Source organism: Equus quagga, chromosome 7 (assembly GCF_021613505.1).
Source record: "Equus quagga isolate Etosha38 chromosome 7, UCLA_HA_Equagga_1.0, whole genome shotgun sequence".
Lineage (NCBI taxonomy): Eukaryota > Metazoa > Chordata > Mammalia > Perissodactyla > Equidae > Equus > Equus quagga.
In genome coordinates this window covers 15,832,186-15,851,708 of record NC_060273.1, presented here as the reverse complement: position 1 = coordinate 15,851,708, position 19,523 = coordinate 15,832,186, and the positions used below count along the sequence as shown (strand labels likewise).

The 19,523-nt window shown below is 46.5% G+C and overlaps 1 protein-coding gene across 7 annotated transcripts in view; it reads left to right on the top strand.

Moving 5' to 3' along the window:
• The window catches only part of VWA3A (von Willebrand factor A domain containing 3A), a 55,967-nt gene that overhangs the window by 24,368 nt on the left and 12,076 nt on the right, over positions 1–19,523 (top strand). For 6 of the 7 annotated variants that reach the window (XM_046665648.1, XM_046665646.1, XM_046665647.1 and 3 more), the window contains 12 exons: positions 1,964–2,089; positions 3,662–3,797; positions 3,907–4,010; positions 5,281–5,361; positions 5,781–5,875; positions 7,567–7,686; positions 11,356–11,430; positions 11,644–11,788; positions 12,234–12,429; positions 14,734–14,804; positions 17,247–17,399; positions 18,860–18,950. In XM_046665648.1, the coding sequence (XP_046521604.1) occupies positions 1,964–2,089; positions 3,662–3,797; positions 3,907–4,010; positions 5,281–5,361; positions 5,781–5,875; positions 7,567–7,686; positions 11,356–11,430; positions 11,644–11,788; positions 12,234–12,429; positions 14,734–14,804; positions 17,247–17,399; positions 18,860–18,950 (1,393 nt within the window). The remainder of the gene's footprint in view (positions 1–1,963; positions 2,090–3,661; positions 3,798–3,906; positions 4,011–5,280; positions 5,362–5,780; positions 5,876–7,566; positions 7,687–11,355; positions 11,431–11,643; positions 11,789–12,233; positions 12,430–14,733; positions 14,805–17,246; positions 17,400–18,859; positions 18,951–19,523) is intronic. The other variant, XM_046665649.1, reaches the window with a different exon arrangement.

Genomic DNA, 19,523 nt, shown 5'->3' with positions numbered 1-19,523 from the left:
CAACACGCTGCCCTCTCCTCCCTCCCTGCCTGCCTGCCTCCAAGGCTGTGCCCATGGGATCTGGGCCAGGACAGACCACGCTATGTACTTGCTTCCTCCCACCCCTATGCTCAATGGGTTTACCCAGGTGTAATCAGGTTAAAATGAATATGTGGGAAGAACAGGGGCAACATGACGTCACAAGAAATCTTTTGGTCAGCGTGTATGATGAGTTGATTGCACGCTGGTGAGCCTGGAGGCCTTTTGAAGCCTGGTGGGTAGAATCATGAATCTCTCTCCAGTTACCATTGACATGGGCCCCACCCCTACCCCTGCTCTCACCAAAGCTCTGAGTCTGAAAGCTGCCTCAGTCCTCTCTCCTGGATAGACCCCCAGCAATCAATTCTGAATGAGCAATTAATTCTCTACCAATCTATCCATCAGTGTCCTTGTCCAAGTTAATGATAACACCCCATGCCCACAATGGAGGTAACAATTAGCAAATGTGTGTGTAGGTCTGTGTGGCAGGTTGAGACGCCAACCATCTATCCAGCTCACAGGCTGTGCTTTGCCCGCTAACCATTCATAGCCATGAGCAAATGAATGTTTGCACCTCACAAATATGTTCAAGTGTTGCGAAGTCTAGCATTTCACACCAAGGAGCCAGGGTCAGGCAACATTTTCCTGGGCCAACACCGCTTCTCTGTTTGTGGGGGTCACAGGCTACAGGGGCGAGGAAGGTACAGTAAATGGACGAAAAGGGCGGGTTTAAGAAATATTTTATCTTAAAGTCTGTGGCCCTCTTGGCATATCTACTGTTTTTCTGCTCTGGGTAGAGATATGGGCACAACAAATTTCACTGTCCTCTTTAGTATAAGCAAAACAACCGTGCGAGGATAACAAAAAATTATGACTCTGATGGGGGGACGGCAAAGTGGTGGGGCCTGCGGTGAACTAGTCGGCTCATGCCCCATCGAAAGAGACGCCTCTGCTGAGCCCCAGCTGATCGTTGCTTTGTAGGCATGTGACCTCAGTGTTGCTACGTCTTCCAGTTTTTCCAGCAGGGCCAGAAATCTGGATTTTGGGGTGTGATTTCTCTCCATTTTTAAAAAATTGAGGTGAAATCCACATAACATAAAGTTAACCACTTTAAAGTGAGTTCAGTGACATTTAACACAGTCACAGCCTTGTGCAACCACCACCATTGTCTAGTACCAAAACATTGTCATCACCCCGAAAGGAAACTCTGCCCATTGAGCAGATGCTCCCCATTCCTCCTCTCCCACAGCCCCTGGCAACCACCAACCTGCTTTCTGTCTCTATGCATTTACCTAGTCTGGAGATTTCATTTAAATGGAATGCTGTACCTTTGGTGTCTTTCAAGGTTTATCTATGTGGTAGCATGTATCAGAACTTTGTTCATTTGTATGCTTGAATAATATTCCATTTTCTAGATATCCTACATTTTGTTTGTCCATTTATCAGTTGACAGACATTTGGGTTGTTTCCACCTTTTGGCTATTGTGAACCGCTATGAACATTGGTGTACAAGTATCTGAGTCCCTGTTTTCAATTATTTTGGGTATATACGTAGAAGTGGAAATGCTGTGTCATGTGGTAATTCTATGTTTTATCTTTTGAGGAACCACCCAACTGTTTTCCACAGCGGCTGCACCATTTTACATCCGCACCAGCAATGTACAGGAGTTCCAATTCTCTGCTTCCTCGTGGATACTTGTTATAGTCCCTTTATTATTATTCTTATTATCATTATTATTATTATTATTGGGTGTAAAGTGTTTCTTCACTTTTTTAAGGGTAGACAATGCTTCAATTGTTTAAAAACACTGCGGGCCAATACTGCACAAGAGGGACACAACATGTTTGCAAGCTCTGTCTGGCACACAGACCCCAGTGTATCATGTCTGATTTAAAGACTCTGCCAAGTGACCCCTGGATGGCTGATTGCTCCCACCACCCCCAGATCTGTACCAGCCGGGAGGTGGATGAGCTCCTGGCAGAAATCCAGAAGGCTCAGAACCTCCTGGGCCACGTCCAAGCCCTCCGCCACAGCACCCCCTGGGATGAGCTGACCTGCATGATGAGGGAGGTAGGTGATGCGAAGGAAGATTCTGGGACCTCCTCCCAGAGACTCTCAGCTGGCCTCACTCTATTCTCCTTTCTCTCCTGTCTCTCAGAGGCATGGCTCTGAGGCCCCCATGTCCTGAAAGTGGAACAGGGCAGAGCCCCGCCCTCTGCTGTAGCTCACAGCTCTCAGCCGGGTGGGCTGGGCGAGCCCTCCACTGTGCAGGAAAGATCCGGGTGCATTTTCTAACTGAAAAATGTATTTCAGAGAAAAGCCAGCAGGCTTCTGCCACCTCTTCCACCTGCCACTGTCCCCTCCCTTCCCCCAATTTGAGGAATGATGAAAAGCTCAACCACACAGAACAGTCTGTCTTAAAGGAGATCTTTCCCACCCAGCACCTCATTCAGGGCAGATGTCCCTGCCGGTGACTTGGTTAACTTAACATCAGCAGCATAGTTCAGGCAGCTCCAGGCCACAAGCACCATAACCAGCTGTGTGCCGTTTAGACCGTGCAGGGAACTTAGGCATGGACAGACGAGAAACGAATGCATTTAGAACTTCACTGAATGAAGATGTGGATGTGAGGACCAGACATTTCGGCCTGGCGGGATGTAGTGAAAGAAACACAGCACCTCGACTGGGGTCTGAAATTTTAGTTCCAGCTCTTCTACTGGCTCTCTGTAAACCGTAACAACTATCAGTCTTGTAATTATAACAGTTCTCAGGTACTGAGTGTACTTTCTAAGATAGGCACGATGCTTAATTCTTTAAATGCCTTATTCTATCTTTACGACAACAGTCGGCGGTGGGTATATTATTACCCCCACTTTACAGATGACAAAACTGAAGTTAAGAGGTTAAATGATTTCCGCATGATCACAGAGATAGACATAGATTGAATTTGAATCAAACCCAGGTCTTTCGAATGCCAAAACCTTGCCAGGAGTTTCCCAAAATGAAATGCATGTACTATTTCTGATTTGCAAGATGATTATAAGGTGATACATGGATTAAATTTTTTTTTTTTGAAGATTAGCCTTGAGCTAACATCTGCCACCAATCCTCCTCTTTTTTGCTGAGGAAGACTGGCCCTGAGCTAACATCTGTGCCCATCTTCCTCTACTTTATATGTGGGACACCTGCCACAGCGTGGCTTGACAAGGAGTGCTTTAACTTCTCAGGACCTCAGGTTTTCAGTTTGTAAATGTGGGCTCGATCAGGGCTCCCTATCTGATTTGGTGTAGGAGTTACTTTTTAGTTCCCATACCTCATATTTTGAGCTCATGGAGAGGCCACCTGTGATCTTAGAGTCCCAGGTGCTGATCTTAATGGTCAGGGTGGGGAAGGGACGAGGAGGACTGACAAATGAAAGAGGGAACGAGTTGCTGGGGACATTTCCCTCTTCCCCTGGAAATTCAGGAAGTCTCCAGAGAAGGGGATGGGGGTGGTGGAAGGGAAGGCAGAACTGCCTTTAATTTACCAGGTAAGGTTTTACATGCTCCGCTTAGGGAAGCCGGGCGGGTGGGGGAGACTGAGGACTTTTTAGCTTTAAAATACAATTATGTAACGAGGATTTTAATTTTAATTTTAATTTAGCTTTCCACAGAGATTGCAAAAGGGCCACTCACAAGTCTCTTGCCTAAACCTCCAAAGCATGAGGCGCCCCTCACCATTGAGTTCCCAAACTTGGACAAGACTTCTGCAGAATGGCTCAAGATCAATGGCCTGAAAGGTACATCCCAAAAGAGGGCAGAAGCCAGAACTAAGGTGACTGACTACCAGGCCTGAATCCTCTAGGGCTTCAAGAGTGGTGCCTCAAGCCCCACTATTTATTTTTACAGCCAAGAAGTTAAGCCTTTATCAGGTTCTGGCACCCAACGCATTCTCGCCCGTGGAGGAATTTGTGCCTATTCTCCAGAAAACAGTATCATCAACTATCCATGAGGTAACTCAGATTCAGAGTTCTCTCGGTCCTCTGCAGGGGAGCTCCTCTGTGGCATTTCCCTTCTTAAATGGTCGGGAAATAAGAGTCATAAGGCAGAGCCCAAGGAGCAGGGGCCTGAGGGCCTGGAGTAGGATGCAGGCTTTCCACCCAGGCCTCCAGAACTCTCATCAAATCCACTCTAACTGCTGTTTCTCACAGATCTGAAAATGGAACTTGGGAGATGAGGGTAAGATGGAGTAAACTGGGTACCACGGTCTCCTCCTCTGTGAAGGTTTTCCTGTCTCCACCCAGAACACACTCACTCCCTTTGTGTCCTCTCTGTACCTTGTACAGACTTCTGCTATAGCTCATATAATGTGTGTATTTATTACACATCTAAATCCCCACCAGAGTATGAGCCCTTTAAAAGGAAAAACTCTTCTCCAACTCTGTATCCTCAATTTCTAGTACAAATGAGCAGTCAATGAATGTTTACTGGACGGCTGAGTGGGTAGAAGGAAGGATGGAAAGAAGGAAAAGAAAGAGGAATGGGTAGATGGATGGAAATGTTGATGATGAATGAACAGGTAAAAGGATGAATGGATGACGGATGGATGGAAATGTGAACAGATGGAAAGATGAAAGGAAAAAATGGAAGGATGGATGACAGGATGGAATTTAAAAAGATGAATGTAAAATTTAAGTAAGGATGGAGAAATGGAAGGCAGGAACAATAGGTGAATAGAAAGATCAGTGGAAAGATGGAAGAATGAAAGGAAAGAGAGGTGGTGTGGCGGATGTATAGTTCTAGCAGTGGATGGATGAGTGACTAGAGCGATGGAGTCATAGTTAGAGATATCAGTATAATGACTTGGTGGAAGATGAAAGAAAAGATGAATAAATTTAATTTTCAGTGTCCTTATCTGGGTTCCCAAACCTAAGAACCCATGCCAGTATGTTTTAAGTTCTCCAACTCTGCTATTACCAAAACCCCCAACCATATCTTGTAATAAACTCTGATGTTCAGAAGAGCTTCCCAAGAAGGCGGCCTGCTTGCTGTCAGGCATGTTCATTCAGGGGACCGCTGTCCTGAAGGCACTCTGCTGCCAGCTCCAGGCAAGGCCGCGGCCTGGCAGAAGGAGACGTAGTCCGACCCGACATGTGCTCAGATGTGGCCATTTCCCTCTCCTGTATCTGATTTGGAGAGTCCAGTGCCCAAATTAAACTTAAAATCATTCCCCACATGTGCTTCTGTTCGCCTGCTCCCCTTCTTGGCCGCACCTGAGTGCAGAAAGCGATGGTGCAATTTGAGTGGCATGACGGGACAGTGAAGAACATCCACGTGGACCCGCCGTTCCTCTATGAGTACCAGGTCAGCAATGGGTCCAACAGGTCAGAAGATGGGGTGCGGGAGCAGGGAATGGGAGGGAGGCACCAGTGAATGTGGAGACAGCGAGCCATTGACTGAACTCTCTCTTGTAAACAGAAACTGTCCACCCACAGGCATCTCTGGTATCAGGGACCTGGATGCCTAAAACAAAAGTCTCTGATCCTTTGGGGCGAGATCTACCTCCTCTCCCTGTTGAGGCAATGAAATATTTAACTCTTCTCTTCCTGGTCTTGTGGCAGACTCATTTCATGATTTAGCGCAATGTTTATATTGCCTGATTACCCATGGCCTTGACACGCTGTTCCCAGAAGGCAACTGGGGTACGCTCCCTTCCCCCACAGACCCCTTAATCAGCCATCCTTTGCATAGTCGCTCACTGTCTGTGGCCCTTGCGTTTGCAGAAACAGCTCAGCAGAGCTATGCGGATGTACGAGAGGCGGATCGAGTGGCTTTCCTTGGCCAGCAGAAGAATCTGGGGCACTGTTTGTGAAAAAAGGTACCTTCTCCTAAGCAGTGCTCTTATCCCTTGTGGGTCTGGTGTGGGACACAGCACTTATTCTACTCATGAATTCCCTATTGGTAGCATCAGAAGTCATCACTGAGATTAAGGATTAGATTAAGAATAAGATTTCAGCCATCACTCCGCAGAACCCCTGGAGGAAGAAGTCACCACCATCATCAGCAGCATCAATAATATCACCATTGTGCCACTCAGCATTCTTTCCATTAAAAGGCAACCGAAACTAACTGTAAATTGGCTTCACCAAAAGAGGGAAGTCTGGTTAAGGTAACTGAAAATTCTAGACTAGAGGCCGGCCCAGTGGTGCAGCGGTTAAGTTTGCACATTTGCTTTGGCAGCCTTGGGGTTCGCCAGTTTGGATCCTGGGTGTGGATCTATGCACTGCTTGTCAAGCCATGCTGTGGCAGGCATCCCACATATAAAGTAGAGGAAGATGGGCACGGATGTTAGCTCAGGGCCAGTCTTCTTCTTCAAGAAAAAAAATTCTAGATTAGGTTTGATAAGTGTCTTCAGGCATGGCTTGATCCAGAGGTTCATGCATGTCAGGAATCTATCTCTATCTCTCAGCTCTGCTTTCTTATCTGTTGGCTTTCTCAGGCAGATATTCCCCTCCAGGTGGCAAGATAGCCACTTGAAGCTGCCAACTTACTTTCTGCCAGTTTAGCACTCTCAGGGCTTAGGGCATGGGCCCATCCATGAGCTGTTCACTCTGGCGGTGTGGGAATGTGTGTGTGTGTGATGTTCTGATTGCCTAGGGTTAAATGCCCACCCTTGAAGCTTAGGATGGGGTCAGCTCCACTCGCCTCAAATGGACTGATAGGGGCAGAAGTGATTGCCAAAGGAAAATCAGGCTTCTGTTGCCAGAAGAGGTAATGGATGCTGAGTAGGGAGAAGCAATAGGTGTCCATTATAGCTATCATTATCATTCTATACCTTATGTGATTTTACCATTTACAAAATATTACAGTTTGTAATATTATACATCTATTATATTATTTAATTCTTAAAGCAATCCTATAACGAGTCTTATTATAGTTTATAGTTAAATATTCCAAAGATCAGAGAGGTTTTGTGACTTGCCTAAGGCCACACAGGAAGTGGGGCTTGAACCAAGGACTTCTGACTCTAAATCCAGTGGATTTTCTTTTGCTATCCATAGCTGTCTCAAAATGAGAATGGAGGGAGGAGGTGGGAATGAAAGATCTGAAGTGATGAAAGAAGGCTGAATGGGGCTAAAGATCTTCAAATAGAGAAAGGAAACAAAAAGATGCGAACATTTCCCCAGAGGCCCAGATACACCTAATTCCCCATCTAACTCGTTTACCTTGTTTCTGTTTTCCCTGCAAAGACCCTGGCCTATAATAATACTGATGCTGGTGCTTTAAAACAAGGAACTGTATGAAAAGCATTGTACGCAGCCCCATAAACTGTCTCCACCCTGCGACTTTATTCCGTGATAGAACCTCCTGGGAGAGAAGTTTCCACGACCCGCTTAGTCTCCTGTTGTAAATCTACTCTATTGACCTCAAACCATGAAGAAGATTTTGGCCAGCTGTGACTTTGGCATGTAAAATTCCCCTGGAAAACACTTTAAATAGTAAAATGGAACAAAATAAACCCTATCTGAGAGATTCAGTTCTCCTCTTAAAGCTTGTGTTTCTTTTTAGGGTGGTTATACTGCTGGATATCTCTGCGACCAATTCCATGTACATTATTCATATCCAGCACTCCCTGCGGCTGCTGCTGGAGGAGCAATTGTCCAACAAGGACCACTTCAACATCATCGCGTACGCTCCCCGATTCCGGGCGGGGGAGGTCATGCGGGTTTGGTGCCCTCACTGGGCTGAGGCTTCTGGCAGGTAGCTGGACGACAGTCGTTATGAGCGCCCAGCCTCCCAGAATGGCCATCAGTTTATCTGATTTGAATGATCTTGTTTGGGGCATTTAATAATTAAATGGTTGCAGGACAGTCCCACTGGGGCGAAGGTGATAAGTGGCCCCAAAACACACTGCTTGATCAGCCAGGATAAAGTAACTCAGCCCATTGCCCCATTTGGCTTCCAAGCTGATGAGCACAAAAGAGAAAAAGAAGGGCCCCCAGGCGTGCCCCAGTCTTAGTTCCCAGCTCCGGTCTAGCAAGCCACAATATTGCAAACATTTAAGATTCCATTGCTAAATTTTAATTATATATAGAACTATATATAATTAAACTATAATATATATTTAAATTATATATTTTTGCATAAAATAATTTTATATATAAATTTGAACTATAAATAAATTTAAAATTTAAAATATAAATATTTTATATATAAATGATATATTTAACTATATATACTCAAATTATATACAACTGTATATATTTGTATTATATATAGTTATATATAATTACATAGTTATATATTATATATAGTTCAATTATATATAAAATAGTTATATAACATGTTATATGTATTATATAAAGTTATATATAATTTAAATATTTAGTTATATATTATATATAGTTAAATTATATCTATTATATATAGTTACACATAATTTAAATATATATAGTTTTATATTTTTTTGATTGCATACCATTTTAACTAATTAGGGGAGAAAGAGAAAAGGAACCTACTTAAAGGAAATGTTTTTATACAACTTCACATCAAACAGGGAGTATTCTAAACCTATTAAGTCAGCAGTTAATATTATATATTATTCTGTACCAAAGCCTAATCTTTCCCTAATAAGTTCTACAGAAGAAATGCTTAGAGAAACATTTTAGGCAATGTTTTCATTTATTTATCTATCCATCCAGCCATCCATCCATCCAACAAACGTTCACTGGAAGCCCGCCACATAGCAGTTGCTGTGTTGGGCATTAGGGATACGGAAGGTAAAGCACACAGTCCCTGTCCTCAAGGCACTTATGGCCTAGCAGTGGGAGACAGGCTGGTTAAGAAATAAGTCCAGTAAGTGTTTTCTGTAGAAATAGCTGGAAGGCAGGATATGGGACTGTGAGGGCCCAAAGGCAGGATCAGTCTGTTCCACCTGGGCAGAGTGAGGTCAGGAAGTTTTCCTAGGGGAAGTGACCCTTTAACTGAGTCTTGACAAATGGGTAGGTGTTTGCCTGGCACTCGGGCGTGATGGGGGCAATGGGGAGGAAGGGCATTCCAGGTACAGGGAATGGCATGAGCAGAGGCACATGAGGTACTAGGGAACTTTGAGGGACCATCAGGTATTCAGTATGGATATGGGGTGAGAGGGAGAGACTGTGCATGACAAAAAACCCCAGAAGATGGAGGATTTATATAGGCCATGCTCAGGAGTTTTTATGCTATGGGACCTGTAGGCATTAAAGGATTTTAAGCAAGGTAATAATCTTGAAATGCTTGAGCAATAAGATAAAGGGCGAATTGAAGGGTGAAATACTGGAGGAAGGGAGACCAGCGAGGCTACTGCAATAGTCTGCAGTAGTGTAGAGGGGGCTTGAGCCACAGCTAAGGGCATGGAAGAAAGCGATGTGGGGAGAGGTGCTGGGAGTTAGAAGCTACAGAACGTAGTCATTTTTGGGCTGTAGGGGATAAGGGATGGAGAAGCAAAGATGTGCCAGGTGGAGCAGATTTAAGAAGTGGAAGATGGGTCTAAACGTGTAGAGTTTGAGATTCGCAAGAGTTTGGAGATTCTCTTGTTAGGAGCTCCAGTGAGGGGTTCTAGCCAGGAAACACAGGTTTGTGGGCCATCAGCATTTTGGTTATATGGTTGAAAACATGGGAGAGCATGAATTGCACCTGTGGAGATGTGAAGACAACCAAGACAGAACTTGCATGAAGGTACTGACGTTTGGAGGGTGGGGCAGGGGAACACAAGAGAGGAACAGCTGGAGAAGGAGGAGGGAAACTGGGAGAGGAGGGTATTGGGAAGCCAAGGGGAGAAGCATCTTAGAAAGAGACAGAGTTTGATCCTGCAGAAGCAAGAAGGAAGGAATCCATTGAATTTGGCAATAGAGCTCACTGATAGGAAAACAAGAGAGAATTTTTTTGCAATTCAGTTTGTCAAATATTTCAAAGATTGATAATGCCTAGTGCTGGTGATGATATGATGAAAAGGTGCTCTTGGAAAGTGTCGGTGGAAGTGTAATTTGGTATAGCCCTTGTATTAAATTTTTTAAGTGTATATTCTTTGTTCCTTTAATTAAATCTTTATGAATTATCTGAAGGAAACACTAAGATGAGTGTGCAAAGATAACTGCGCAGAGATGTTCAACACAGAATTCTAATAGTAGATATACCTGCAAACAAATTGTGTGACCATCAGGAGGAAATTGGCAAAACAACCTGACAGTGGGATACCATGCAACCATTCAAAAGAATGAGATTTACGAGGGTGCATTTAGAAAAATGCCCTCAATAAGACCAAATGAAAGAAAACAAGAAGATTACAAATAGTATATATTGTATAATTCCATTTCTGTAAATATACGTTGACCTATGCATTTTTTTTAATCCAAAGGACTATAGAGCAAAAGTTAACAGAAAATATTTTCTGGGGAATAAAACTGGAGGAATCTTCACTCTCTGGATATTGTTAGGATTGTCATCAAATCATATTAGAGGATTTATTATCTAGCAATACTAGAGCCATTTCCATGGGAGGGGGAAAGGAAGTCATAATTAATATTTGCCAGAGAACCTCCCAGAGAAGCTCGACTGCAGCGGGTTGAGGAGGAAGTAGAAGATAAGGAGCTGGTGGGACGCTGGTTTTCCAGGGAGCTTCTCCATAAGGGGAAAGAGAGAGAAGTAGCTAGTTGAGGACCCTGGTGGAAGGAGGGAGTTATTTTTAAGTGTGGAGAGGCTTAAACACGCAGAAAGGTAAATGGGGAAGCGAGAAGTAATTCTGGGGCAAGGTCTCAGAAGAGGTTGGCGACAGTGAAGTCAACAGCCCAGGTGGAGGAATCAGTCTTGAACCAGAAAGGGGACACCCTCTCCTTGATAGAGGGGATAAATTCTCTTCCCAAGGATTTAAATTTTGTCTCATAGGAAAGATGAGATGATTTATATTTTTAGAACGATCTATAGTAGAGATAGAGAGTGACATGTGTTGTGAGGATGAATCAGTGCCAGGGGAGTTTAAACAGGGAGAAATGGCTCCCTTCTTGGTGGGTGGGGCAGTTCACAGAGAAAAGGGAGACAACACGAGCTACCCTTAACTTGTCAGGAGGGAAGTCTGGCCAAAGCTGGTCCTGGCTCTGTCTCTTGATTGAGACCCCCAGCTCTGCCCTCACCGTGAATGTTCTGGGACATGTCATGACTGGCAAGGAAGTCTCGTGACTGTCCCAGGCCAGTGGCATCCTAATGTTTTGGGAGTATAATCAGAATTTTGCCCACCTAAAAGCCTGGGGAGCCCAAAGAGCCAGGGCGCAGAGTGGTCCTATACCTCCTGCCTAAGAACAAGCCTCTTTCCTTCCCTCCAAGGTTTGGAAGCACCATTGAAAGCTGGAAGCCTGAGATGGTTGCCGTGAGCCGTGACAACTTACAAAGCGCCTGGCGGTAGGTGACGGACAGAGATTGCACCTGCTGTGTCTGAGGGCAGCCCAGAGGTGCTATTTTCTCTGCTGCCCTCTCCATCAGGAAGTAGCGTTCTAGAATCCCTGTCCTCCAACAGACGTGGGCATGAATGGGAAAACAACCGCCTTCCGTTCCTTCCCTCCCCTCCGGGCCTCGCAACTGGCCTCCCTCAGCATGGCCCTCCCTGCCTCCCAGGTGGGCCCTGACCCTGCAGTGTCGGGGCAGCAGGAACGTCCTCAGCGCCCTGCGGAAGGCTGTGGAAGTGGACTTCAAGGACAAAGACAAACACCAATCGCAGGGCATCTACCTCTTCACGGGGGGCGTGCCTGACCAGGACATGGTGGGTAGGCCACATCCCTTAACCTTCGTGACCCCACAGCCTCCCCTAAGAAGATGCCCAGCAACGGGTTTCTCCAGCATGATTTTCCAAACTAGAGTTTAACGTGCAGAAGAATCCTCTGGGGATGTTGTTCAAAGCAGATCCTGGTTCAGAAGGTCTGGCCTGGGGCCTGAGAGTCTACATTTCTAACAAGCTCCCAGGGGATGGCCTTGGTCTACAGACCACACCCGGAGTAACCAGGTTCTTGAGTACAGCTCCCTGGCCATACCCTATTAAGACACTAAGAGAAACTGTGACCCAGGCTCGCTCATTTTCTGTCCTCCAAGCCAAGTACAAGACCAGGCGTATAGTAGGCCCTCAAGAAAGATGAATAGGATGAACTGAGCTGAGACCAGCAGCTTCAAGAGCTCTCAGCTGTGGGCCCCTCCTGCTCTGTCCCTCGCAGCCCACGCTCAGGGCCTACGTGGCCGAGGCCTGTGGAGGCTGCGACCTCCAGCTGCACGTATGTCTCTTCTACGTGGGTGAGCCACAGATGGACACCACGCCCCCTGCCTGCTATGCCAGCCGCACTGACACTGCTGCTGCCTACCGGGATGTCACCCGGGCTGCTGGCGGCCGCTTCCACTGGTTTGGAGACACAGGTATGTGAATGTTGGCAGGTTTCTCCACGTCTTTCTTCCCAGACAGTTGTCTCAGTACCAACATGGCTCCCTATGTCTTAAATGTATTCCAGCAAAGGGGCATGTGAAAGTCACATTTGAAAATGTAAAACTACTCTTCTGGAGATGGATGGTGATGATGGTTGCACAGCAATGTGAATGTGCTTAATGCCGCTGAACTGTACACTTAAAAATGGTTAATTTTATGTTATGTATATTTACTACAATTTTCTTAAAGTAAAAAAGAAAAAAAAGTAAAACTATTTTAAAATACTTTAGAGTGTCAGAGCTGAAAAGGGCCCTCAAGTGCCCTTAGTTTACTGTTTCCCAAAAGCTGAAATGTTCACAACAGGTGGTTGGAAAGACGGTTGTGTGGGGAACATGGAGCAACAAATTTTCTTATTGTGATAGTTGTAGAGGATCAGAATATACTACCCCAAAATATACCACTTTCGCATAAAGATTATTTTGAGCTGAAGACGATTGAGAAAGAGCAGATACCAAAAAAGCTCTCTAGCCCCAAAAGCAGGACGTAAATTTCCATTTGTAAAGGAAGAGGAGGATGACTCTTAGACTCTGAATCACGAAGACAATTCTAGACTCTTACCAAGAGGGATCTGCATAACAAACCTTAATAGAACAACCCCTATCTTCCATTAGTTCCCCCTGTGTATTTGCCTTCCCACAGTTGCCACCCTTGAATGCCTAACCCCCTTTCTTTGTCTTGTCACTTCTCTACAAATGCATTGTTCTTTGTTAAGATGCTATATAAGCCCCAAGTTCTAACCACTCTTGTGAGTTACTCATCACTGAGTTTCTCCCGTGTGTATGTGTGCCGCCCACGTTAATGAACTCTGATTTTCTCTTGTTAATCTGTCATTTGTCAGTTTAATTTCCAAGGCCCAGCTGGAGAATCTAGGAGGGTAGAGCAAAAGATTTTTCCCTTCCCATAAAGAGTTCTATGTTTGTTTTTACATTTTTTAGAAAAATGCCAGCTTTCCATTGTCAGCAGTGACATAAATTTTCTTTTTTAAATATACTTTTAAGGATGTTAACTAGACTTATTCAGGTGGTTATTTTGCAGTATATACAAATATCAAATCTTTATGTTGTACACCTGAAACTAATATAATGTAATATGTCAATTATATCTCAGTTAAAATATATATATACTTTTAAGTAAATGAAAATGAATTGATTAAAAATATAAATTAAGCCAATAATGGTTTAGGAGGTATGGTTTAGATAAGACAAAATGGTGACAGTGATACAGAAGTGGTCCAGGCTTGGGACACACTAGTGCATTCCAACCTCTCAGATGTACAGATGAGGAAATGACTCCCAGGGACTTGAGGTGCCTGTGGTTACGAAGTTAGTCGCATAGCTGGCGTGGAAATTGTTGGCCGTTTCCAGCTCTTTCCATGAAGAGTGCTGGGTATATGCATTTAAGTTATTATTGGTGATTATTACTAATATCAGCAAACATTTATAGAACAGCTGTTACATGTCAGACACGGTTCTAAGCATTTTACATGTAGTCATGCTTCAGTTAACGACGGGGATACGTGCTGAGAAGTGTGTCATTAGGTGATTTCGTCGTTGTGTGGACATGATAGAGTGCACTTACACAAACCTCGATGGCATAGCCTACCACACGCCTAGACTATATGGTACTAATCTTATGGGACCACCGTCATGTATACGGTCTGTTATTGACCAAAACGTCGTTATGCAGCGTGTGGCTGTATATTATGATTCGCTCCTCACAGTAACCCCATGAAGTAGGTTATTTTTATTCCCATTTTACAGATGGAGAAGTTGGGATACAGAGCCCCAAAACACAGTTAGTAAGTGGTGGAACCAAGAGCTGAACCCAGGCAGGCCAACTTCAGAGTCTTAGCTGTTATACTCTAGTCCCTCTCAAATAAGTCATCAGTATTCACTACATACATTAACTACTTCAAATAACTCCCAGGTGGGTCTTTTTATTCACTGGAATAGCAAGACTTTTATTCCTGACCTACTCTTCCTACGGGTGAGAGCTCTTGGCCGGATGCCAGGGCGCTAGGTCCCAGGGCCAGCCCCACTGTTGGTAACCTCACTGTAACTGCCCATCCCCTTCACTAATGGACAGTGTAGGGGTGGAGGCTGGTCAGCTCAACTCATTAAGACCCCACCCTGCCCCTCAGGCTCAGGTCACCTCCACATGGCCCTCGTGTGTTCAGATATAGACACTTGCCAGAATCTATATCCCTTCCCCACACTCACGATATGCTTTGTTTCCAGGCATTTACGAAAGCGATGACATCAATGCCATCATGTCTGAGATGGAAAAGGCTCTCAACTACTCCCAAAAGGTACGCCTTAGGTGTGGGCACATTACTCTACTGGCTTCCAGTATTCATGTCCTAGGGCTGCCATACAAAGTACCACAAACTGGGTGGCTTAAAACCACAGACAGTTATTCTCTGACAGTTCCCGAGGCTAGAAGTCGGAGGCCAAGGTGTCAGAGGGGCCGTGCTCCCTCTGAAGGCTCTGGGTGGAATCCTTCCTCACCTCTTCCTAGCTTCTGGTGGTGGCTGGTGTTAAAGAAAAAGGTTATACTGGATGCTTGTTAAAAATGTCAAGGAAGATTTTACTCAATACTACTGCCATAGAGGAGAGAGAGGGAACTCAACCCCAAATACAGCAAAGATAGCTGGGGATTTATAGCCAAAGAGCAGAGTTCGAGGGTCATGGGATGGAAAAGTACTAACAGGAACTTGACTAAATATCAAGGGTGGGGGGGTTCTTGCTAAAGGCAGGCCAAGGACTCAAATATCAAGGGTGGGGCGTTCTCACCCTTGACTTAGCAGGATTCTTTGCTAAAACTGGGTTCAGAAGACCAATGTTGAGGCCTAGAGGAGAAGAGGGTTAAGAGGTGTCTTACTAAAGTTTGATCAAGGAGAGAGAGCACTACTCCAATCTCTGCCTCCATTGTCACATGGCTCTCCTCCCTCAGTGTGTGTCTGTCTCACTTCTCCTCTTCTAGGGACACCAGTCATATTGGATTAAGGTCCCACCCTTCTCCAGTATGACCTCATTAACTTACATCTTAATTACATCTGCAAAGACCCTATTTCCTAGTGAGGTCACATTCACAGATACCAGGGGTTTGGACTTCAAGAGATCTTTTTGGGGGACATGGCTCATCCCACATCAGCTTCCTCCTCACGTCCTGATCCACCGACACCCAAGGGTTCAGGTGAAACATGGGAGTTTCCTGTAAGCCATTGGCTTTAGGTCTGTGTGCTGTACATTCTGGTCTCCTTTGAGTTCCTTGAGCACGTCAAGCTCATCCCTAAACTCAGGGCCTTTGAGTTCCTTGAGCACATCAAGCTCATCCCTAAACTCAGGGCCTTTGCAGCTGCTGTTACCTCTGCCTGCCCTTCCCCTCCCAGGTCATCCATGGATTGCCCCTCATTTTTCAAGGCTCACTGAAGTTTTATTTCCTCAGACAAGAGAGTTGAAAGTTCAAGGTGAGATTAGAGAGGCAGAGAAGGGCCAGATCATATCAGGAGCAATGAGACTGGAAATAAGGGAACGGACATGAGAACATTTAAGGAAGAATTGACCAAACTTGTGGCTGATTGAATGTATGGGGTGGGGGAGAAGAGATCCCAGAGTAACTCTCAGGTTCCTCACTGGGGGACCTGGTGAACAGTGGTGCCATTGACTAAGGGAAAACACGAGGAGGATCCCGTGGGGGGTGCAGGGAGGGTGGGCCTAGAACAAAGGTGAGTTTGTGGGGCCTGTGAATAACAAGTGGAGGTATCCTTCAGGCAGGTGGAAAAAGATAAGGGCTGGAGATAGAGACATGGGGAGTTCAAGCCATGGGGATGAACAGAGAGCCTGCAGGTGGCCATGGTCAAGGCGGGGAGTGGGGAGGAGCCTGTGAAGGAGACTCAGCCTGACTCACATTTTAATTATCACCATTTGCAGGACAACTTATCTCCCCAACTACATTGTGAGCTCTAGGAGGCAGGCCACAGCCTGGCAGATCTGGGGCTCCCTAGAGATTCCTCAACTGCCCTGCCTGAAAGGGGCCCTTCTCCTCAGGTGCTCCCTCATCTGAGAAACTCAGTCACGAGGTGTTAATGGGCAATAATGGTTTAATCCACTCTGCCTAGGATGTTATTTACATTCCAGTGGTGTCTTCTAGTGCTTTGATTGAGAATAATTACTAGAGAACCCTTCAGGCAGTTGAGAAATGTGTAGGCAAAAGGAACTAAGTATTACGCCACTATTGCCATCATCTGGAGTCATATGCCAGCATCTGGAGTCAGCCCTGGGCACATGCTGACCCTACTGGCGTATGTGGATGCTGGGTCCACATATGGAAAGAGCACTGGCTTTGGAACCAGACCCACCTGGGTTGGAATCAAAGGTCCTTTACATACTGATAGTGTGGCCTTGGGCAAGTCCCTTAAACTCACAGAGCTTTGGTTTCCTCATCTGTAAATTGGGGATAAGATAGCACTTGCCCTACTGGCATAGTTGGCATATCCTGTTGGCATAAGGGTTTTAGGCATTAGCTGGCCCAGTGCCTGGTGCATCCCGGGCCCTCCATACATGGTGCTTATTAATAGGATTGATCCGCAGTGCTCTCAGCCCCAGGAGGCATTCTAAGGACACAAAGAGGAGTCCAGTGGCCCCAGTGGCCCCAGTCTTTCCGCCTGGTGTGTATGTGTGTGTCTCTGTCCCCTGCTTGGAGGCACCCCACATTTGGGGTGCTGCTAACCCTCTGAATCCCGTTGCAGTGTGCCTTACTAGTGTCCTCCCTGAAGAACCAGTCCAGGAAAGAACTGGAAAGTGCAGCCCTCCCGAAAGAAAAGTCAAAGATGCTCAAGCAAAGAAGTCAGCCCAAGAAACTCTGTCCTTCCAAACCCACAGCCCCCTCGGTGGCCAGAATGGTTTGACTCCCCTCCCTAATAACACACAGAGGATTTTGTTTCCACCTTGTCTCTTGGTATTTCCTGGATCTTGAAGTGCCCTGGGTCAGACCTCCAGACCCAGGGCCAGCAGGGGTGGGGGCAGGGTCTTCAGTGGTGCGTGTCCCTGGGTGCCTCCAGGGAAGGAACTCTGCTCCGGGACCTTCTCAGCTCTGGGGGCAGCTCTGGCTCCCCACGCCACCCCACCTTCGGCTCTGCCTGCCTATCCCAGCTTTGTGGTGCTAGGGACTCCAAGGAATTGACACCCACCGTGGCTGTAAGGCACGAGGGCTTATGCTGGAGGGTCTCTCAGGGGCAAAGGAGTTAGGGTATTTGGGTATCTAATGGGCTGTTGCTGCTGCTGCCCCAGGCTTAGCAGGGGTCTGATAGGAGCCTGAGGGTGGCCTTGTGCCTGCTGGGGCTTATCCCCATTCACAGCCTGTCAAGCCTGTCCTGCACAAAATACCCACTTCCAGCAATCAGAAGGGGCCTCTAGGGGTGTGCCTGGGGGAGATCCCAGCCTCCACAGTGCTTGTGAGCAGAAGGGGCGTTGAAACCCATGAGCTCTTCAGTCTTTCACTAACTGACAGCGCATTGTGAACACAGCGCATGTTTCCGAATGAGGAAATCCACCCAGACAGTGTGTAGCTTACTCCCATCCCAGAGGCTGCATTTCCAGGAGATTCTGTCCACACACAGGCACTGCCCTCATTCAAAGAACACAAAGTTTCAGAAGCCGGCCCAGAGACATCGCCCTCTGCTCCCTTCCCAAATTCTGAGGTGAAACCCCAGAACCTGGGGGTCTGCCTCGTGGGCCTTCAGGGGTTCCTGAGCTGATTCAGTGTGAGGGGGCTTAGGCTGCACCAAGGCCTCTCATGGGCTTCCTGAAACCAGGGCCCGGGGCTCCCTGGAGCAGCAGCAACCAACCTTTTTCACAGCAGCTCACCCGGAGGTCTCCTCAGCTGGTCCAGGGCCCTGCATAACTTTGTTTAACCACCACCACATTCTGGTTGTGCCCAGTGGAGGAACCCCGCCCTTAAAACTGAGGTGCCAAACGGGCACAGAAGTTACCTGAATGGTTGCTTATCACGCTAGAGGCCCAGAAATCCCAGTCCAGTAGGAATGGGGTGGGTAACTGATGCAGAAAGTTCTGGCAAATCCCACAGCTGTCCTAGCTCTCTCTCTCTTTCTCTCTCTCATTACACACACACACACACACACACACACACACATGCACACATATACACACACATACTTTTTCACCTCAAAACCCAGAGTCTCCTCTGAATCTGCCATAGGAGATGAGGCAAACATATCTGAGGAGTCTACTCCCAGAGCCCCTCCCTGCAAAGGTCCCTAATTGACAGATTGAGACTGGGGTGATTGGGTACAGCCTGCCACAGAGAACAGACCACTGACGGGAAAGACTGCCTGTTTTCTAGAGCATTAAAGGTGGCCCTGACAGAGAGAAGAGTCCCCCCCTGAGAGCTCTGATATGGCGCCCACCCAGCGACCAGCCAGGCATCCCGCCAGGTAAGTCGTGGCTGTGGTCGGGCTGGCGGGTGGTGGGGTGGAGAGGCATGGCTGAGACACGTATTCATAATGATAGTCACTAAAATGACCAATGATCACGGGTCTTGATCGTGCGCCAGCCCTTCTGCTAAGACCGTCCTATTTAAAGCATATAACAATCAATCCTACGTGGCAGGTAATCTATAAGTTCCTCATTTTACTGATGAAGAAATTCAGGCTCAAACGGGCTGAGGAAAAGGACCAGGGCCAGCTGGTCACGATAGGGCATCAGTATTTTTATGAACGTTCTCAGCTCATAGAACCTGAGACCGTGGATGTATCTTACTTCTAATGTCAAAGACATAGCAGAGTGGTTCAGAGCGGAGTTCTGGAGTCAGCAAGACCTGGGTGGAATCTTTGCTCTATTTTGCTGAGTCTGAGTCCCGCCCGCCTCATCGGTAAACTGGGGAACTGCGGGATCAAAGGAGACAGGGTACGGAAAGCACTGAGTACCACACCTGGTAAATATCAGGACTCGTTAAATGGCAGCCCTAGCTCTTAATGATCCAGGTGAGGCCAGAGGACCTGGGGGAG